The sequence below is a fragment of the Diadema antillarum genome, unplaced genomic scaffold (genome assembly GCF_040938485.1).
Source record: "Diadema antillarum isolate AM-2024a unplaced genomic scaffold, OU_Dant_1.0 seq00000126_RagTag, whole genome shotgun sequence".
Taxonomy (NCBI): Eukaryota; Metazoa; Echinodermata; class Echinoidea; order Diadematoida; family Diadematidae; genus Diadema; species Diadema antillarum.
In genome coordinates, this window is record NW_027271205.1 from 439,553 (window position 1) to 463,286 (window position 23,734).

Here is a 23,734-nt window from a genome sequence, read left to right on the forward strand (position 1 = left end):
CTAAATGAGATATGATCTAATATTCATTAGAGGAATCCAATATACACACGTGTATTCTACATCTTGTGTGCTTCAATGGTTGAAAAAAACATGATACAATAATAATCATACGTCATATTACATGTGAAAGAAAACACCACACTTTTACTACTTTTAATATAGAAAATGTATAATGTAACATACATAATGACCTGCTTTAATCAGAAGGGGTCAGGAAAAACTATTTTATCCCATTTAAGCAGGGCTCCAACTAGAGCAATGCGTGGTAGTGGCCAGAGTAAATCTGCCCACATGAAACCCAAACCATTGGGCATTAAAATTAACTACACACAGTTATCATAACAATTGACATTAAGAGCAACAGGTACATTGTACACATACAAACTTGACAAAATGGCAACTCAAAATGACAATGACAATTTGAACAAGAGCATCAAGGGAACAAACCGTTATTTGCTCAGTTCTTCATAATAATCCTCTTTTTGGAGTTCATAATCAATAGAGCCACATTGCATTTTAATAGGCAGCACTGTTAACTTGAGTGTTGTACAAGTATGGGTGTGTTTTTTTTTTATTGCATCCCTTCAGTGAACATCCCACATTGTACACTCCAAAACTCAATGGCAAATAAAATTTCTCTTCTTTTTTTTTTGTCACAAACATGCATAAATACACACACACAAACACACACACACACTGACTTCCCAAGACCAGGGTTTACATACATCAGGCTTGGCAACCACTACAAAATCTTTGTAGTGCTCTGTACCGGTTCATAGGTGCAGCATCCCCTGATGACACATTTGCTCCTGCCACAGTTGCTCCGGTCTTATTTTCTCCAAGGACTTAGGGTTACATGTTGTAGGGTTAGGGATGTGATAGGGTTTGGGGCTTAATTGATGTGAGGATTAGGATTAGGGTTAGGCCACATACTTATGTTTGGCTCAGTGTGCAAATATTCCATGGGAGCAATTGTTGCAAGAGTATAAATGTCAGGGAACAGTATCCCCCAACTTTTGATATTTTCTATGATGAAAAAAAGTGTACCATACGGTGTATATGTGACCGTGCACCTCAAAACGAACATAAAGTCGCACACACTGATTTTGCATGAGGACTGAAAATAAGTGAAATGGGTCAACCTAGCCGAACTTGACTTTTTCATATTTTCTGAAAAAGCGGGTCTTCTTTTACATTATGCTAAAATTTGGTATCATAAAACGGGCAGGAAAGTGTGTTTTTTTAGCAGTTCATCTCGAACATTTTTGGTAGAATAGTGTGATTAGGTGTGTCTTTAGAATCCCTTTTTCATTTCTGAAAAACCTTGTCCACACTCTTCACTTTCAACTCTAATAACTTTTGAAAGAATAGTGCTACTGCTTTGAAAGTTGGCATTAATTATGGACAGAATGTGTTAATGAGGCATGCTTAATTTCAGTTTAATGTAATAATCCCTTCATTGTTGTTACTCTGGTGGTTTACTTCCTGTTTTTAGTCCCATTCATCGCACAGCCAGCACGGTTTGGTAAAGATTAAGCGCTTGAATAGACACTGTACTTCAGAGCCTCTTTTCTCAGTTCACTCTTTTCCTGAGTTTGTGCTTTCTTTCCAATATTTAGATAGGTTAGGAGAGACCATTTGATTTAAGTTATACACCATTTTAAAGCTTAAAGTCTGCTCTTTCAGAATATGGTCTTAACTAAAAATTCATGTCTGGTGACTTTTTGTTTGTTTTGAGGTGCAGGGTCACATATACAAACAGAGAGCTTTATGGCAATAGGTTATGTGAGTCCTAGTGACTCAGGCAAGATAATTGAAATGGACAATGAATGTTGCTGCACACAAACTTAAAGCAAAATGATAAGTCACTTTTGTGTGTGTGTGTGTGTGTGGGGGGGGGGGGGGGGGTTGTCCTACGCTCACTGCTTACACTGTGGGCTGGAGGTGATACATACACATCCAATCAGTGAGATGCCTCCTCCTGTAGATTCCAGACCACAACACACACTTTAATACTAATACTGAAACTTCAAAATTTACTGGCATGATCTCTTTTAAATTCAAACCTAAATGACAAAAAATATGCATTTTCACATCATCTTTGTTCAGTGGTGTTTTTGTTTTGTTTGTGTTTGTGTTTTTTGTTTGTTTGTTTGTTTGTTTGTTTGTCTTTTTGTCTTTTTTTTTTTTTTTGGGGGGGGGGGGGGTACCACAAGCCCACTTAATTAAAGCTCACTGCCAGGCAAGTACTAGGTTCAGGTTGCGTAGGCATCACATGTGACCATTGCTTGCAAAGAACAAGTTGTTCTGAGCGGCACACAAGTTGACATTGATATCAACGCTTCCCAATGACCAATTTGGTGTAAATTTATGTGAGTGATTGAAAATAAGCTTCTAAAGGGTGTGTACAGTTCTGGTTGAGGTGAGGATTTAGTTTTTAACATTTTGTGAGATATTCAGAAACCACTCTATGAGATGTCAAAGAGCATGCAATTCTAAAGGGTATCAAAAGTTTATTTGATGAAAATCGTTTTCGAAATGGCTGAGATATCCAAAAACAAGGTGAAACAAAGAGATCTTAATAAAAGGCGTGGCCTGTCGCCTTTTATTATTATCACTTTTTTTGGATATCTCAGCCATTTGAAAACCAATTTTCATCAAATAAACATTGAATCCTTCTTAAAATTACATGCACTTTCGTATTTCATATAAAGTTTCTCATTATCTCACTTAGGAATGTTCAAAACATGAATTCCCACCTCAACCAGTACTGTACAGTTCATTTAAGTGTTTCCTTTAAATGATTTTGGTGTGATTTGGGCATGCAGAATTCGAGGATCTACATAAACACTGATACGAATGGATTAAAAAAATCTCCACTTTTACAGTATTTTAAAACTAAATTTCTCCATCACACATAACCACACTATGGTAAAAAGCAAATTGTCCAAGGTTCAACCTCCCGTGCCAATATTCAACCACACGCAAAAGGCATACATGTACAGTATATACCAAAATAAACTTTGCGTTAAATTTACGTGTAACGCAAGCGCCGATCAGTACTGCGTTAATCTTTCTGCGTTACAAAATTAACGATCACCGTGCGTGAATGATCGTTACAGATCGTTACAGATCGTTACTGTGCGTTACAGATCGTTACTGTGCGTTAATTTTTAGATCTTGCGTTAGCGGACTTGTCATGTGGACTGGCAAGAAATCTCGGAAATTGCGAGACTCGGAGATGCCTCGGTTAAGTAACTGTCGTTCGTAATATTTACTACGGACAATTTCCTGCCGGCGGAAGGCATTTAAATAGCGATATCAAATACCGAAAAGATTTTGTAGTTGAGCAGAACTCCCCTGGCAATGTCGTATTGTCATGGTCGTCAAATTTGTACTCATGGGCGCAGTCAATGGAATCGGGCAAGCAAAAATTTCGAAGCCACATTTTTCCCCACAGCCAACATATTCCATCGAACATTGAACCCATGAAGTCACGCATACGCAAGCCTAAAACTAACGCCGACTGTCTAACGTTAGCGATGTCACGATTTCAACAACGGTCAGACACTTACTCAATTCAGGAAGGTGCAAAAGTCCATTTATATTCCAATACACAACGTGTGTCTCGCCGAATAACTGATGGTAGTGTGTGGTGACAAAGCCGAGTATTTCGGCAGTAAAAGTAGCTGCAGCAGAAGAAAATGTCTACCACTTTCTGCTCGCATTACTACACTGCCAGCAGGTGAGTCAAGTGGTGACTTGATAGGCACGCTTCACATGAAAGTTTACCCAGAAACATGAAAAATCCCACGATGCCAAGGTGCCAGAGTGGGGAATGGGGAGGGGTGGAGAGAGAGAGAGATACCAATCAACAGAAGAAACCGCGCGTACTGGCGCATTCTCGGAGGTCATGAACAGTCTGGGGTCTTGGAGATGAACAGAGAAGGAACGTTTAATTAAAGATAGCTCAAGTCGAAGACCCAGGATTGCAAACGTTGATTCTTTTTTTTTCTCCTTTCATTTATCATGCCTTCACGTTTAGAAATGGTTGCACTCCTTAAAAAAAAAACTCTCCTGCGATTTTTAAAACGTCAAACTTACCATGAAAGTGTTACTACGTGTAATACAATAGTTAATACTATACCTATTGCTTTAATCATACAATGTATCTTTATAACACAAAATAGTTGACTACCAATGACAATAAAAGATACTTGTATTTGTTTTGTGCGGAGATTTTTTTGTCTTTATCCTGACTAGTTCCTATGAAATTTCTAATGTTTTTACGGCAGCATCAACAGCCTAAAATAAATTACTGAGAGATTTAAAGATTATGAAATTTTTGGCAACCATCCATTTGAACGTCAGGCATGAAAAGCTCCTGATATTCAGCAAAAACAACTCAACAGATCAGAGACAAAGTTCCTTCAAATTTTTGAGAAGTAGCACGCAGATTTGCTGGGCGTGGTAGGGTCCATGCTTTGAGATCGTCACAATCGTGTTGTCACCAGGGAGGTGGAGTGTCTCTCTTCCACCTCCCTGTTGTCACGGAGTATCGGGAAGTTCTCACAAACTCCAGGATCACCCCTCCTTGCCAACTCCATGTTGCTCCCAGGGATCGAGGCGGGAAGAGTCTCTTCCCACCTCCCTGTTGCTCCCCAACGTGCATTGTGAATGCGTGGCGTTTCTTGTCACCGTCAGTACCCGAGGCTGCTTTGTATTTGTCTTGGAATATTGATTCTTCTTGTCATAACATGCGTGAAGTAATCGTTTTGCATGGCTATGTAAAAAATTGTGATACAACGTGTACTCAACTCGTCTTTGTGATTTTTTTCTTCAGTCCAAAAGGAAGACAAAATAGTATCATGACGTTTGCAATTGTTCGAAAGGTCTGCTTTTGATAACTCACAGACTACTCAGTAATCACCCTTGTTTTCCCGCTCCCAGGCCCTCCAATTTTATTGAGCAATCCACACGCGCGCGCAAATTCCTTTGCCATGTGGTTTTGCCAGCCAGCTGTCGGAATGTGCTTTGAAGTTACATTTCAGCCTGGCCTGGCTGGCATGAATGGGTGTCGAGTTTCAATCAATACCTACTGTTGTTTTATTCTTGTATTTGAACATGTCGTTTCACCTGACAACACACGGAGATCGGGAAGGTGTAGGGCCAGGGAAGAGGTTTTTGTTGTGTGTTGCAACCTAATCCGGGCAATTAACCCCAGAGGGCAATTACCCCCCCCCCCCCCCCCTCCCCCGCTAAATACTGGTTAATGGTAAGGTTAGAGTAAAGATTAGGGTTAGGTTTAGGGTGAGGAGTTTGGGTTATGGTTAGGACTAGGGCCAGGGGAAGGGTCCGGGGTAATTGCCCAGGAAGAAAAGAGGGACGCGCTTTTGTTCTTGGTCAAATCGATTTCCTAGGTGATGCTGTGGAGCTAGAAAGGAACAAAAAAAGCAATTATGATGTCTGGCGTACTTCCGGGACGTCTTATTTTTCTTGCACTCTGAAATATCCTATTGTTTGGCGTTATCAATGTCGTTAATTGTTATATAGTTACCCTCTTTCGCATTATAAACTTACTCTCTAAAAAAAATCGAGTGAAAATATTCACTCTTAAAAGAGTGAATACAAAAAAGAGTGAATTTCGAGTGAAATTGGAGTGAAGTTTGAGTGAAAATGTTCATTTTCACTCATTTTGGAGTGACGTCAGGGATCACTCCAAAATCTTCGAGTGATCCCTGACGTCACTCCAAAATGAGTGAAAATGAGCATTTTCACTCAAAATTCACTCCAATTTCACTCGAAATTCACTCGTTTTTGTATTCACTCTTTTTAGAGTGAAAATTTTCACTCGATTTTTTTAGAGAGTAAAGTCCATAGAACATTCATACGCATTAAGATCACACTCGAAAAGCTATACTGGTGTATAGTTTGAACACAGCAAAATGAAATAACGAATATCCCGCAGATTTACCAAAATTATGCGTCATGTGGGTCCATTCATTTTCTTTTCTTTCTTTTTTTCATTTGTCTTCTTGTCGATGTGGGGGGTATAGATTCAGGATGTACTTTTCCTTTTCCCCTTTCGGCCCGGTGCGATTACTCCTGGTGCTGACATTCTTTCTGCTCGTCTTCCGATTATACTGTTGTTGTAAATAAATGCGCATGGAGCCCCAGCTGTATCGCAAAAAAAAAAAAAAAAAAAAAAAAGTCTATCTAAAGTTGACCTTCAAGTACATGTACTTAAGTAAAATCTAAATCAATTAGCCATGGTACGGGTTTGCGGTTTCAATCCCCTCAAAGCCCGATATTTGCCTTTAAGCAAGACACTTTATCCACAAAAGGCCAGGGCTCCACACTAACTTTTATTTCGGTGGCCCGATCGGGCCACCAAAATGATTGATTTTTATTTTTTGGTGGCCCGAAAAGAAAAACAAACAAGCAAAACTGTCGGTCCTACTAAACATAGAAAAATGAATATCAAGTATTACTGAAGTGATACAGGTACCCACGTCTAAAATAAGGAGAAAATTTAATCATCTTATACCGTTATTCTGAGTTCTAAGATTTCGCAAATAGGCTTATAGATTTATTATAAAAGTTGATGCCTATTGAATTGGTCAAAATTTACGTTTGAAATGAGAAAGTGGGAGCATTTGCAGACATTGTAAACATCTGACATTTGTTTTAGCATCGTAAAGAGCCAAAAAATTACCGTTATTTATTTCTGGTGGAAATTCAAGCAATCATTCAACATTTACAAGTATTTTAACACCTTCCGGAATGTAAAACCAAGCAACCGACATTCATTCTATCATCTTACGGACCTGAATATCATCCTTATTCATTTCCGAACGTGAAAGCAAACATCCGCTCTTTATTTTATCATCTAACTGAACCGATTGATACTGTTTATAATTTCCAAATGTACAAGCAACAATCTGTTACTTATTTTAGCATCGTACGGAGCAGAATATTACCGTTATTCATCTCCAAATTCAAAAGCAAACACCCGACATTTACTTTATGATCGAAGGAGCCGAATGTTACTGCTGTCCTCTTCCGAAAGTGAAATGAATCATCTGACATATTTCAGCATCGTACGGAGCCGAATGTTATACTGTGTTTCACATTCAAACGTCATCCGACATTACATTTACCATCAAACGCAACTGAATGTTATTGTTATTCATTTCGAAATGTTAAATTTATAGCAAATGTCTGATATTTATTTTAGCATCTTAATTATGGAGCAGAATGTTACTGCTTGTCACTTCCGAACGTTCAAGCAATCATCTGACATTTATTTTGGCATCTTCCGAAGCCGAATATTATTGAGCACTATTTACTTTCGAACGTAAAAGCGAACAGTCGGCATTTCATCGTCGTACGGAGCTGAATATCACTGTTATTCATTTCCGAACGTCAAAGGGATCATTCGACATATATTTTAGTATCTTCCGGAGCTGAATGTTATTGCCATTTACTTTTGAACGTAAAAGCGAAGATCCAGCAATTATTTCATCATCGTACTGAGTTGAATACTATTGTTATTCATTTCCGAACGCCAAAGCAAACATTCAACATTTATTTTAGCATCTTCCGGAGCTGATTGTTATTGCTATTTACTTTCGAACATAAAAGTAAACATCAGACATTTTTTATTTATCATCGGACGGAGTTGAATACTATTGTTATTCATTTCCGAACGTCAAAGCAAACATTAACTTCACCATCAAACGCATTTAAATGTTACTGTTATTCATTTCGAAATTTAAAAGCAAACATCCGACAGTTATTTAGCATCGTATGGAGCAAAATATTACTGTTATTCACTTCCGAACGTAAAAACAATCATCTGACATTTATTTCAGCATCTTCTGGAGCCGAATGTTATTGCTATTCACTTTCGAAAGTAAAAGCAAACATCCAACATTTATCTCGTCGTTGTACGAAGTTTATTATTATTGTTATTCATTTCCGAACGCCAAAGGGATAATTCGACATTTACTTTAGCATATTCCAGAGCTAAATATTATTATTATTTACTTTCGAACGTAAAAGTAAACTTCCGGCATTTATTTTATCATCGTATACGGAGTTGAAATTCATTATCATTTATATCCGACCGTCAAAGCAAACATTCGACATTTATTTCAGCATCTTCCGGAGCCGTATTTTATCCCTATTCATTTCCGAACGCAAAATCCAAATATCTGACATTAATTTCAGCACCGTACGGAGCTGAATCTTACCATTATTCATTTCCAAAAGTATGAGCAAACATCCGACATTTATTTTTGTATAATACGGAGTCGAATATTACCGTTATTCATTTCCAAAATTAAGAGCAAACATCTGACATTTAATCTAGCAGCTTTACAGGCCTCGAAATAGGATTTTGGAGGGGCAAGGCCATTTAGAAAAGGGCACTTTTTCCAAGAGGCCAGGGCACTTAAAGGACAAGTTCACCTTCATATACATGTGGATTGAGTGAAGGCAACAATGTTAGTAGAACACATCAGTGAAAGTTTGGTGAAAATCCGATAATCCGTTCAAAAGTTATGAATTTTTAAGATATCTGTGCAATCACTGCTGGAGGAGAAGACTACTACAGTGTATGATGTCACATGCGTACAACGATATAAGGAAAATAAAAAGAGAATTTCACAAAAGTTGACTTTTTGAATGAAGTGTACATTTCTTCGACTTGTTATACTGACTTATGTTAGGGGTAATATTATTCCCCCTGACTTCTGAAAGAGAGAAGTCGAGTGTTAGTCTATTATGTGAGAAAAGTGAGAATATCTTGAATTTTCTTTATACTTTCTTTGTATAGTTGTACTCACATGACATCACAAGCTATAATAGTCTTCTCATCCAGCCGTGACTGAGCAGATACTTCAAAAATTCATAACCTTTGAACGGATTGTCCGATTTTCCTCAAACTCTCATTGATGTGTGCTACTAATATTGCTGCATTCACTCAACCCACATGTCTGAGGTGAACTTGTCCTTTAAGTCAGTCAGAGGGGCACCAAGGCCACATTGGAAAGGGCATGTTTGGTGTTCATGAAAAAAGAAAGAAGAAAAACAAACCGAGAAAAACAAACACACACACACACACACACACAAAGTGCAACACACAACAAAAACCTCTTCCCTACAGCTGTAACACATTCCCGATCTCCGCGTTCTATCAGGTGAAACAACATTTTTTAAAACAGGAATAAAACAACAGTAAGTATTGATTGAAACTCGACACCCTTTCAGGCCAGCCAGGCCAGGCTGCCATGAAACTTCAAAGCACATTCCGACAGCTGGCTGGCAAAACCACAAGGCAAAGGAATTTGCGTGCGCGTGTAGATTGCTATGATTAGTCTGTGACAGACAGTTCATGACCTCCAAGACTGCGCCAGTACGCGCGGTTTCTTCTGTTGATTGGTCTCTCTCTCTCTCTCTCCACCCCTCCCCATTCCCCAGTCTGGCACCCCTTGGCATCGTGGGATTTTTCTTTTTTCTTGGTGAACTTGGAGTTCACTCTACTCTATCTGAATATGCGCTGCCTAGCTAGTACATACTCGCGGCCGCTGCGCTGCGGAGGCAGTCGGGACGGTAAAAGCCGGTCGGGCGTACATGTACGGTACACGTCGTCTCGTATCTCGGAAAGATACTTTGAGTTTGAATCAGATACATCGGGACGCGAGTGAACTGAAGGTATGATATTTGAGATCAGGAAAGTTGTTCAAGCTTATTAAAGAGACTTTGAGAAAGGGCATATCATACGACATAAATAATAACTTTCATTCTAAAAGGGCACCACGGCCCCAAGAAAAAGGGCACTTTTTTTTTTTTTGGCCGTAACTTTGATCAAAAAACGAAAGGCATTGCTGCCAACGAGAGGGGCACCGACGGCCATGGCCGTCGGTGGCCGTCGGTTAATTCGAGGCCTGAGCTTACGAAGCCGATAGTTACCGCTGTTCATTTTCAAAACTGAAGGCAAACATCCGGCTTTTTTTGGTTGCCCGGCGTGCGTTTTTGGTGACGCCGGTCGCAAATAAACCATTCGCGAAATCGTGATTCAATTCGCGAAAAGACTCCGCTAAATCGCTACACTCGGCAGGGGCTACGTCGTCCTTTCACCAGGTCTCGTTACAAAACCAAAATCTCGTGTGAGTTCTTGCGTTACCTATCGTTAATTTTAACGAAACATCGTTAATTTGCGTGAGGGATCGTTACTCATCGTTACTCATCGTTACTACAAACGTTAATTTTCCCGATCGTTACTTTGCGTTACTAACGATTCAGGTGAAACCGCTTGCGTTAATGAATCGTTAATGTTGATTAACGCAAAGTTTCTTATGGTATATACTGTAGGTTTTACATGTAGTGGGCAGTCAAATTTTTGACTGCATCACGGACGAATTATGGGCAGCTTGCTTTACACAAACTGGAGAACCAACAGTCTTTACGCTATACGAACTACTTTAACCAAGTACTGCAGACCAATGCAAACATGTAGCCAGTGTTTACACTTCTGATCTTAACTTAACAATAAGTGACAATAGAGTTCTAACGTCAATTACCATATAGTTGCCACTGCACTTGCATGTATTTCCTATGCACACCCGGGTTGGCAAACTAACGATAGGCACTGAATTAGTTCGCCGCCCATAGTATATAGTGCATCACGCATTATTAGCGCATGTGTTTTATACACACACTTCAATGTATGATGCATTGTGCATCATTGCGTTTGAAAAACTTTGTTAATCTGCCACCTGAAATCCATTCGAAATCAAAAACATTCTCACATTAAAAATGGTTTTGTCACCTGTTACATCATATGGCAAAATACATTTGGATTACAATTATTTGTGTTTTTATGGAGGAAAAGGGTGAATTAGGGACATCTTTTGAGAGCGATGAAAATCTGTCGCCCCAGCTGATCTCCAATCGCAGCGCGTGTTACATGCGATGTGAATGTCTGGCCACTTTAGGTAAAGGCTACATGGTAATCGATGTTGGATCTTTTTTTTCTTTTTTTTCCACACAGTCTTGACTCTGGCTTGGGAATTCTCTCGTCTTTGGCTTGGGAATTCTCTCGACTTTGATCCTGTCTGATATCTTTCACTTTGGTAATCATGTAGAAATGCACACCTACCGTTCGCTTCGCCGTTTGTCAATCAAATTTTGTACAGCTATTGGAAATGCTAGATTGAACCATATCCGAGATTTTCATGGAATTAGAAAGCCGAAAGGGAAGAAAAATGAGAAATCGGAGCTGAAAAGTACGTTGGTCGCGAACATAATCTCCGACGTAGTAAGTAGTGCATCGATTTCGCAGAGAATGATGTCAACGATTATAATCGATTCTGATAGTCTTTAATTAGCCGTTTACTAGATTCTATTCACAATATCGAACACGATTCGTGCAATATGTGTAGGGCCTACTTTCTTTTTCGTATTTTTTTTCTCATTGTTTCCATTGCCACAATCTTCACGATCTTATCACTATTACTAATACTTTTCTAATTATTGATACAGATTATTCATATCAGGATTTGGACGTCCTTTCTTTTAAATTGTAGCAAGTATTGATTTCATCTTGACAAAAGTTGATAATTTTATAATTTGAATAGTGTTGAAGGGAATAGAATGAAGTTGAAGGAAAAGTGGAAGAAAAAGTTAAGGCTATTAGAAGGAGGGAGAGAGAGAAAGAGAGAGAAAAGAAGATGAGAAGGAAGTTGAATTCAAAGGGGATTTAGTAGTCTACATAATAGGCCTAATAATAATAAATTAATGAGAATAGTGTTAGAAAAAGTGTACAATCATGTAGTAATATAGTGGACTTCTTAGTTATAAAGTGCTCATTTCACCTAAAAAGATACTCATGGCGCTGTGGAAACAGAATATTGAAATTGACATGGCAATATGTTTTTAATTTATAAGTTCGAATTATAGTACATTGTATAGGCCTAAATAATTGTTTTTATGATAGTATTCATTTTTCCATTTCATTTTTTTTAATTATATATACAAGAACTGCAACCCCAATATTTGCTTTTGTTTTGTAGTAAAGGTCCATTTTGTTGTGCAATATTAATGATGGATATCATTTTCTTTTTTTGTCATATATCTTTTACTGTTTTGTACACATATTATCCTTCCATCATTTAGTCAGCAAAAAATGATGATAGATATACAGTCATATGCACACACAGGAGAAAATTAACTAAAACTCATAAAAAAAAACAGACGCATCAAGATCACTTTCTTTCTTCCACTCTTTACTGTCAAGCCGACGTAATTTTTGTGGTTAAACACCAAACAAGCGGCTGTATCACAGACTACAACGATCGATTATCATTGTTTTATCGCTCTTCCACATAATCGATCATCGATCATGCTACGCTGACACAGCCGTCGATCGGCGTACTTTTGAGTCAAAATTAGCTACTTTTCTTCTGTAATTGGCTATGAAATGTCATGAAACCGTCAGATATGGTCCATCTTGACATTTCTGATAGCCACAAGAAGTTTTCATTGACAAACTAAGGAAGGAAATGGTAGGTGTGCATGGTGTGCATTTCTACATGATTACCTTTACTTTTACAAATTAGGTACTGGTACAGTTCATCCATGATCCTACTACATCTCAGCAAATTCTCATGACAAAAGTTTACTGTACTGTTCAAACACCATTGGACACACGTCGGTAATTTAATGAACAAAACCGGGGTAAAATAAGTTATCTTATTCATAAATAACGTTTCTGTGCCAGATTGCCCAGAGCGGGTCGAGGTAGCGGTAAATCTCTGCGTCACTGCCGCTCGCTGCCTGTATGTATGCATAGCTGCATGCAGTGGAATCGAATCCCGCGTTCATAAAACGCACGTGCAAAACGGATTTGGGTTCTCACGCACGACACCGAGAGAGAATGAATGGATTTGCGATCAACCGTCGAAAAACGGGATGCAAACCACACTGGCGACTTACTATTACGACTGTAACAACTTTCAAAAAGGATACTTGTTGCACTGTTCTCTGAATTTCAGTATCCGGACTCTGTGATTCCTTCAAAAGCTGTAAAATTTGCTCTAAGCCTTTCGAATCCGGCTGCCATGCGAACGCCATCTTGACTATTTGTGAGGAGAGAGGAAAATGAAAAAATGACGTAAACGAACACGAGGGTGTCTGTCAGTAGATGGCGCATGTCTACATTATCAAAGTGCTTTTCCCCAGTAGGTGGTGGAGAGGAGAATACTAGTACAAGTGTAACGTCTTTTATTTGACATTTTTTATCTACTAGTATCTATCTATCTATCTATCTATCTACACGTATCTGGCTATCTACACTCAGCAAAAAAAAAGAAAGTAAACACTTTTCCAAGTTTATATTTCTCAGTGAATATTTGGCTAAAAGTTAATGTATCATATACCATATTGAAGGTAATTTAATTGGCTATCAGCCTATAGTAGGTCAATAAAAAGGGGAAACTTTACGCATGAATGAACACCTTTGTTTTTCTCTTCCAAGGCACAAAAGCAAAAATTGCAAAAATGCACAAGTTGTCATTCATGTGCAAGTGCTCTTTCGTGTAACAATAAGAACAAACGACAAATTTAACACAATTTGATACATTACTTAAGTTGCCAAATAAACCTTTGATATCTATGATATCTTTAAAGCTCAAAATAACAATAAAGGCCAATTTGTTGTGGATTGTCTTGTAAACAGGATGATTATATCATTTTTAGATCCAGTTGATATTACATTGGCACTCGTTAAAGCTCAAAACGTGCAAAATGATTTCAGAAGAGACAAACATGGCAGATTGGATGGAATTATTTCCTTTTCCTTGCGTTGTTGTGGCACCTTTCAGATGAGCTCTTAGTAGAATAGTCACAAAACAATGCTACATATACTCCATTGAGAATAAAATCCCCTATAAGTATTCGAATTTCGTGCAGCCATTAGACCCCATGCATTCTATTATTATAACGGAGACCCTTGGAGAGACCACTGACTGACCGAAACTTGACCAGATCCCTCGGCAGTCTTCAAGACCAGATGAAAACATTGTCAATGTGGAGTGGCTAAAAAAACAAAAAACAAACAAACAAACAAACAACAAACAAACAAACAAACAAAGAAAAGCACTTGAAAGATCATTGACTGTTTTGTTTTCTCATAAAGACCCCCAAATACTTTTTGAAACTGTTAATAAAGAATTGTGTTTTTTAAACAATTGGATTCAAGCGAATAAATTATCGTTGAATATACAAAAAACTCATTACATGTTATTTAGTAATTCTTCAGAAACTTTTTCTGGACAAATTGTTTTTAATCAAACACTTATATGTCGTGATATACATTCAACAAAATTCTTGAGGCCTTTTATTGACGATCTTTTGAATTGGAACACTCGTCTTGTTTATTTGAATAAACTGACTTCAAGAAATGCAGGTGTTATTCATAAATTAAAGCAGATTTTTTCCAATTATAATACTTTTGATGTTATATTCAACTATGATTTTGCCACATTTAAATTATGGAATGTTAGCATGGGGAAGCTCAGCTAGTATGAATATTGATATGTTATTGGTAACTCAAAAAAGAGTTTAAAGATGTATCATGGATGTAATTTATAAGCACATACTGATCCACTTTTCTTAGATAGCAAAATTTGAAAAATAGATGATTTGTATTCAATGAATTTAGGAATTTTGATGTATAATTTGAGTAATTGTGTTTTGCCTGAAGTTATGGAGTTTTTATTGAAGAAAAATAAAGAAATACATAGATATCCAATACGACAGAGTGATATGTTTCATATACCGAAAACGAGATTGCGAATATCACAGAATACTTTTATTTACAATGGCCCCATTATTCTTTAGATAGTGAAATACGACGAACTCCCGGTTGATATTCATTCAAACGTAAGCTTAAGAACTTCTTTTGCAATACTCTGGTGATAATATGAATTAATATGATTTGAAATCATTAATACAGATAAAGATTATTCGGCATGATTGTAGAACAGGTCTGCATGGTTTATTTTTAATTCTTTTCTTTCATATTTCTTTCCTCTTGCAGCTGCAGGTACCGCCATTAATACTGTCCCTGTATGACGGTCTTGTTGGTGATTTCTCTTCTTCTTCTTTCTCATTCTCTTCTCCATGTTGTGTGTGTGTGTATGTGTGTGTGTGTGTGTGTGTGTGTGTGTGTGTGTGTTAAATGTTGACTATAAGATTTTATCAAAAATATTAGCTAAAAGGATTCAAAAGGTGTTACCGGAAATTATTCATCATGATCAAGTAGGCTATATGAAAAACAGAAATATCGGAGAAGCTGTAAGAATAATAGATGACATTCTTTTTCATGCATTGGAACATCCTTGCGGTTATCTAGTTGCGGTGGACTTTGAGAAAGCATTTGATTCGGTAGCGCATATCTTTTTATTTAAAATTCTGCAATTATTTGGTTTCGGGAATTCATTTCAATTTTGGGTTAAAGTCTTGTACACGGATATCAGTAGCTGTGTTATGAACGGTGGAAACTCAACGGGGTACTTTAATATCAAACGGGGTGTGAGGCAGGGTGATCCTCTGTCTCCATATATATTTTTATTAGCTATGGAAACTTTAGCTGGAGCTATTAGAAAAGATAAGGATATTAATGGAATTAAATTTGGTCAAAATGAAATAAAACAAATTTTATACGCGGATGATATTTCTTTGTTTGTGAAAGATGAGGGTTCAATTAAAAGGTTACAATTTTTATTTGATGAATTTGGAAAATAAATGGTCTCAAAATAAATAAAGGGAAGACTAATTTCTTATGGCTTGGGGAGGAAAAAGATAGGCCAAATATTCATTTGTTTGGGAATTTTGTTCAAGAAATCAAAATATTAGGAATTTATTTTTCCTTAGATGTTAAGGCAAAAGAGAATTTAAATTTTAAAGAAATATTAAGTAAGATAAAAAGTCTTTTAGGATGGTGGAAAGAAAGAGATTTAACACTTATGGGAAAAATACATCTTATGAAAACATTCGCCTTGTCAAAATTGAATTATGTAGCATCACTTATTGTTGTTCCTCAGTGGGTATTTTCAGAAGTCGAAAAAATTACCTTTGATTTCTTATGGCATGGCAAAGACCGTATAAAGAGAAATATTATGTATCAAGATTATGAGTTTGGGGGTTTAAGAATGACGAACTTTCGGTTATTTGTTAAGGCACAACGTATTATGTGGCTAAAACGCCTTCTATATGGAGAAAAAGAAGTTGGGTGGAAATTATTTTTTGACTTCTGTTTTAGTACTGTAGGAGGTAGATTCCTGTTTATGTGTGACTTTGATTCATCTATTATGACAGATAATGTACCACCTTTTTATTCGGAAATATTGAAGGTTTGGCTCGATAACTATAAATATAGACAATTGGAAAATGAGGTTGTAAATCCAATAATATTTAATAATAGGAGTGTACGCATAGCAGGTAGGATGTTTTTTCATAGAGATTTATTTGATGCAGGAATAATTACAATTCAAGATATATTAGATAACGGTCATTTGAGATCTCAGTCACATTTTCAAAGCTTGGGTCTTGGTTTTAAGGTAGAAGAATTGCTTAAACTGAATGATATATTTAATTTTATACCCCAGAAATGGAAGGATTCTATGAGAGCAGGTACACTTCAGCAAGTTGATTCCACAAACTTTGACTTAAAATTGATTTTTTCTGGTCAGAGAGTAAATTTGCAAGTTTTAAAATCGAGAAAAATATATGAGGCTATGGTGGAAGATTTACAGTCATCTTATGTTTTACAAATCAAAGATGACCACAGTAGCTATGATTATACAAACAAAGAAATAGAAGATCTTTTTATTAAACCGAGTAAGTGTACATTGATAAGAAAATATAGAGAATTTCAATTTATGATGTTACATGGCGTAGTTTACACTAAGGAGCGTTTAATGAAGTTTGGTTTTGTAACAGACAGCCTTTGTTCCTTCTGCCAACATGAGCCTGAAACTTATCTGCATTTATTTTTACACTGTGTTAAAGTGAAACCGTTATGGGAATTCTTAATTAATTATTTTGATATAAATGAGTTAAGGAATATGAATTGGAGAGATATATTTGGGGGAATTTCTGGTTATTCAAATAGATCAAAATGTGTAAATATTTTGATTATCTTAACAAAATACATCATTTTTAAATCTAGAACGGGAAATAAGTTACCCACTGGAGAAAAGATGCAAAAGATTATTGTTGAATTAATAAATGAGGAAAAAATCCTTGCGACCAAGGCTGGGAAGCTACATGTACATTTACAAAAATGGGAATATTTTGAGACTTCGTTGAATAAACCAGTCTGAAGCTACGTGCAACGTCTGTGACTTTCATGAAAATAGTAATGTTTCCATAGTATTCCACTCTTTCTTTTTTTCATTTTTTCCCCTTTCCTTCATTCCTCCTCCTCCTCTTCTTCTTCTTCTTTTTTTTCTCTTGTGTTGTTTTGTATTTTCTCCCCCTCCTTTCCCATGCGTTCCTGTCAGCCTGTTGGCGGGCTGATTATATTTACTATATTGTGATGTGTAGGCAAGAGCAGTTAACCAAATTAGGTGCATGTGTATGTGTGTGTGTATGGGTGTGTTTGTGTGTGTTTGTGTGTTGCATGTGTACAGATAGGGGTGGGGGAGGAAACAGGAAGGGAGGGAACTGGTGGGGGTGGTCATAGGGACTCAGTAAGGGATATGAGTTAGTAGGTGGGCGGGTATTGGTTGATAAATAATATGGTTCCATTATTTATTACTGTATAATTTTGCTGCATAATTCATTTGGATGATTATTAAGATTAATGCTAGAAGAATTGAATTATCACTGTTAAATTTAAGCAATTTTTTTGAGAGCATAGGGGAAGTGACTGTATGTAAATTGATAATTGTTCATGAAAATGTAATTTTTGTTATGTCATTACGTACAGCAATAGCAAATTTGCTATTATGATCACAAATGTATATTTTCGTCATTTCAATTGTAGCAAATGAAAATTGTTATTTTTTTTTCTATTACTTTGAATGGAACAGAATAAACATCGTTGAAAAACAAAAAAAGTGTGTGTGTGTGTGTGTGTGTGTGTGCACACTTGTCCAGGTGCACTTGCGTGCGCGCCAAGTGTGTGTGAGAGTGTAACAGCCCGTGTTTGATTTTCTTTCGGGGAAGCTACTCCCACAAGCATTAATGAAAATGAAATGAAATGAAATGAAAGACAAAAAATAGTTTTCCAATACACATCTCAGGGACCTATCCAGGACCTTGAAGATTGCAGCGAAAGTTCACTGAGAGACATTAAGACCATGATATTTTATTTTCTATTTTCTATTTGAAATAGAAGATAGAATGAGTAATTTGGTCAATTTTCTGCTTTGTATTCGAGTAAGTTGAATCTTTCCAAGATGGGAATGGGTGCGCAACATTAGTGAGATTTAACTTTTGCTTGATGACGAACGAATAACATAATGATATATTTCCTTGTGTTCCTGTGCAGTCTTCACTAAATCAAATGACTGAATGATTTAAAGCCTTTGCTTTTGTCTTTAATGAAGACCCAGTTACTACTAGTAGTAGAACCAATCGCCCCCCTCCCCCCCCCCCCCCCCCCCCCCCCCCCCCCCCCACCCCACGCCGGCCCGCCCGCCCGCCCTCTCCCCCGAGACTATGTTCTCAGACAGGGAGTAACGAGAGAGGGCGTTTGACATTTTGCGCAATCTCATAAACCGGTAAGATAAAATTAGAAAAATACGATACGCTCCGAAAGATCAGTATGATTCACTGCATTAGCTTTCCGTATCTGTAGGTGTAATTTGTTCCACGTACACTACGTCGTGGCTGGAAGACCTGTGTGAGTAATAATTTGCTCACCTGATGAATCCAAAGTATAGGCCTGCTGTTTGCCATCCGCTCACGCTTGGTCTTGTGAATGTAAGTAAATATCCATCTTGTGTACTGTTTTGCTCGTAGGAAGACATCCTGTCTGAAAGTCGTATAGAAATGGGGCCTACTGCTTTGGCTCCAGAGTACAGACCGGCGCCAGCGCGCAGCGGTCCTCGCCACTCGGCCCGCCCTGCTCCCCGGCCGCGCCGCTATCGCCTGTCGCGTCGGGGGCTCTTGTGGTGGTGTTGTAGGCTTTTGTGATGGTAGCTTGTTTGGTTTAAAAGTAAACTTAAATATTAAAACTTAAAATTTATAATTTCGATTCGGACATTACTGTTTGCCACGATCAACGGAAAAAGCTTCATTTCTACCAAGAATAGATATCTAAGTTAGTATGGTAGGTGTCCAACCTACCGACCGGGTCCATAACGACCGGCCGCGCATTATAATGGCATTGCGCGTACAGAAAGAAAATGTACGCATGGGACTACGCGCAACGGTGTTCGATTATTCACTTGGCTACGCTACCGAGTAAAATGTGGCGAAAACAACTAAGTATTCCCTCTAAATTACCGAAATTTAGCAAAATCGAATAAGGTTTATCGTGTAACTAACGTTACATATATTATAACTAGGCCTACCTTAACTGCGACCAGCCCCAACACGCAGTGTTGGGTAGTGTGTAACTGTATACGGAGCGTCCCGGGGTTAGGCCTACCTTTGCTGACTCGTTGTTAGATGTAGAGTATCCTTCCGTAATAAATTTGACGATTTTGACCGCAAAATTGTCACCGCCGCTTGTACGATCGAGCACACACGTTACACATACACATGACATAAACATTTTGTCGCCCGCTACGACCGTACGAGTTGATGCAGAAACGAGAAATGAATGTGAAAAAACAAACCGACTCATCTAATTTATTTCAATTACGATGAAAAGTTTCCTTATGAAAATCAATTCAAATTCATCAAACGGTCCTTCAAAAGTAATATCGAAGGATTCAAAATATATTCAAATATTATTGGGAAAAAAATGACGGCTAGAAAAAAACAGCGGCCTGTCGAAAAAAACGCATTTAAGTGCCCTTTATACGTATTCTCAGGGTGGTCGGTGGAAATGAGCAGGGCAACTGAGTGCGGAAAAAATGACACCCCACGCGTTCGAAGCCGCCATCTAAGAGCGCGTACCTCAGATCGCATTTTCAGTGCACGCTTGTGAATCCGGAGTATTTTCTCCACACGTGAGTAAAATTTCAGGCCAATTGTGAGATTTTTCACGTTTCTATTGATAGAAAAACGTTAGGTGTCCGGTATTATGGACACCCAACCATACATGGCTAGTAAGTAGAACTAGACTTCTAGGTCTAGATTCTAGTAGTAGTCTGGGTGCCAAAGCCACTTTTTGGGCCTAACCTTGTTTTACCGTCCACCCAATGTTTTTTAATGGTTTTGCCCTATTTCGGGGGTGCTGAATCCGAATCCGGATGATGCAACTCTTGCATCCTTGAGGGTTTTGAGATATTCAAGATGGCCGCCAAAATGGCCGCCAAAACCGGAAATTCCCACGTATTTCCTTCTAAATGGTGAGATATTAAAAATAATTGATGGTTTTACCCTATTTCGAGGGTGCTGAACCCGAATCCGGATGATGCAACTCTTGCATCCTTGAGGATTTTGAGATATTCAAGATGGCCGCCAAAATGGCCGCCAAAACCGGAAATTCCCACGTATTTCCTTCTAAAAGGTGAGATATTGAAAACAATTGATGGTTTTACCCTATTTCGAGGGCGCTGAATCCGAATCTGGATGAGCAACTCTTGCATCCTTGAGGATTTTGAGATATTCAAGATGGCCGCCAAAATGGCCACCAAAACCGAAAATTCCCACGTATTTCCTTCTAAATGGTGTGAAATTGGAAATAATTGATGATTCTCCCTATGTGGAATGTGCTGAATCCGAATCTGGATGATGCAACTCATGCATCCATGAAGTTTTTGAGATATTCAAGATGGCCGCCAAAATGGCTGTCAAAATGGCCGCCAATTAAAACCGGAAATTCCCATGTATTTCCCTCTGAATGGTGAGAAATTGAAAACAATTGATGGATCTACCCTATTTGTATGGTGTTAAATCCGAGTCTGGATGATGCAAACCTTGCATCCTTGAGGGTATTGAGATATTCAAGATGGCCGCCAAAATGGCCGCCAATCAAAACCGGAAATATCTCTGTATTAGCTATTAAATGGTGAGAAATAGAAAACAGTTGATGGTTTTACTCTATATCGAGGGTGCTGAAACCGAATCTGGATGATGCACCTCGAGATAGTCAAAATGGCCGCCAAAATGGCCGCCGAAACGGAAACTCCAATGTATTTCCTTCTTATAAATGGTGAGAAATTGATAACAATTGATGGTTTTCGTCAATGGCACAGTTTGAACTTGCTGGATACAGTGAAACTAGCTCTACTGGATATCTTTGAGTTGGTACGATACAAGTGTGCCAACAATAATTAACCCTTCAAGAGTACAGATGCGGTTGAATAATTGCAAGATTACACTGTTTCCTCTACATAATGGACAAGTTTTGAACACTAACAATTAATGGACAAGACATGTTCATCTAAATCATATTGTGATAGTGATGTAGAGAAGTGTACTGATATTACCCAACATTACCTGCCTTAATCCATGCGCAGTTTTAATCTCTTTATCCATGAACACTCAAATTGGTTATTTGGTTTATATTGGTGGTCTTGATGACATTGTTGAAGACACGAGTGGGACATTTTTATTGTTATGCTTCAATTTTTTCTTCAATATGATGTAGCATTATGTATGTATATATGTATATATAATCTATTACAAACACACACTAGCGTGAGGGGACGGACAAATCACAGGTAACGCGCCTTGGAAAAAAAAAAACTAAATAAAAATCAAACGACAACATGGAAGGTAATAGTTGATAATCCAGTACTTACGAATATCATAATTGCGCAGAGTGCTTTTGAAATAACCATTATTGATATCTACTATAGTGGTCATGGATGCAACCATTTCCAATGACCTAATCAGAATATGCGACAAGTTTCACAAGAATACGAGGCGAGACTCGTCAGAATACAAGACAAGTTTCAACACCAAATACCAACATGCCATAATTTAATTTTACTCTATTGATAGCCGAAAATGATTAACTTTACATCTATGGAGCAATATTATTGGAGACCACAAGCATTATTTCATAACAATTATGCATAAAGACATTTTCAATCGTATCTTTCTTTGCGTTTGTACATTTCAGTATGATGTCAATATCACTTCTTCTTTTTTCCAGTACGTGTTAAAGTTCCGTTTGAGACATATCGGAATATCTCAGTATATTACAATACCATTGTGACTGTCATTTTGACTTTCAATAAATTTTGGCTGATTTGACAAATTCGCTCAACTGAGTTGAATTCAAGAATACGAATTATTGCTTTTCACCCTGCATGGGTTTAATCTCCCGCTTTGCGTTGGAGCACAATACTTCACCATTTCAGTATAAGAACATGTTAAGGAGTTTCTGTTCATACAGGACATTATAGATGTCCGAAAACCTTCAAAGACCTTCAGCACCCTCGAAATAGGGTAAGACCATCAATTTATTTTAAGAATTTTACCATTAAGAAAAAATATATTGACATTGGAATTTCTGCCACTTATTTTAGCTGTCATCTTGGACGTCTAAAAACCCTAAAGAATGGACGAATTTCAACAACCAAGTTTCGAGGGTGCTGAATAGGCCTAAAATTTACCAATTTTTGACAGTTATTTTGGCGGTCATCTTGGACATCTCAAAACCCTTAAAAAAGAACACGAAAGTTGCATTAACCAGGTTCGGATTCAGCACCCTCGAAATAGAGTGAAACCGCCACTTGTTTTCAATTTCACACCATTTAGAAGGTAATATAGGGCTCACATGGAAATTTTCGTTTTTGACGGCCATTTAGGGGCCATTCTGGCGGCCATCTTTATTATCTCAAAACCCTCAAGGAAGTAAGAGCTATATACTGGAGCTTCAAATTCAGCAAACTCAAAATAGTGTAAAACCACCAACTGTTTTATATTTTACACAATTTAGAAGGAAATAGGGGGTCTACATATGAATTTTCGTTTTTCGCGGTCATTTTTGGCAACCATCTTTATCATCTCAAAACCCTTAAGGATGCAAGAGTTGTATCCTGAGCTTAGGATTCAGCACACTCAAAATAAGATAAAAACCACCAATTGCTTTCAAATTGTCACCATTTAGAAGGAAATACACGGGAACTTCCGTTTTGGGCGGCCATTTTAACGGCCGTATTGACTATCTCAAACTCTTCAACAATGGAGGAGTTGCACCATCTAGATTCTGATTCAGCACCCTCGAAATAGGGTAAAAAAATCAATTGTTTTCAATTTCTCACCATTAAGAAGACGCAAATACGTGGGAATTTTCGGTTTTGGTGGCCATTTTGGCGGCCATCTTGAATATCTCTAAAACTTCATGGATGCAAGAGTTGCGTCATCCAGATTCGGATTCAGCACCCTCGAAATAGGGTAAAACCATCAATTGTTGTCAACATCTCACCTTTTAGAAGGAAATACGTGGGAATTTCCGGTTTTAATTGGCGGCCATTTTGGCGGCTATCTTGAATATCTCTAAAACTTTATGGATGCAAGAGTTGCATCATCCAGATTCGGATTCAGCACCCTCGAAATATGGTAAAACCATCAATTATTTTTAATTTCTCAACAT

General features: G+C 37.8%; 1 protein-coding gene across 1 annotated transcript in view; it reads right to left on the reverse strand.

Moving 5' to 3' along the window:
• Positions 1-13,137, reverse strand: part of LOC139727339 (transportin-1-like) — a 68,363-nt gene extending 55,226 nt beyond the window's left edge. Inside the window, exon 1 of the mRNA XM_071638299.1 lies at positions 13,033-13,137. Within this exon, the coding sequence (XP_071494400.1) occupies positions 13,033-13,137 (105 nt within the window). The remainder of the gene's footprint in view (positions 1-13,032) is intronic.
• Positions 13,138-23,734: the final 10,597 nt, after the last annotated feature.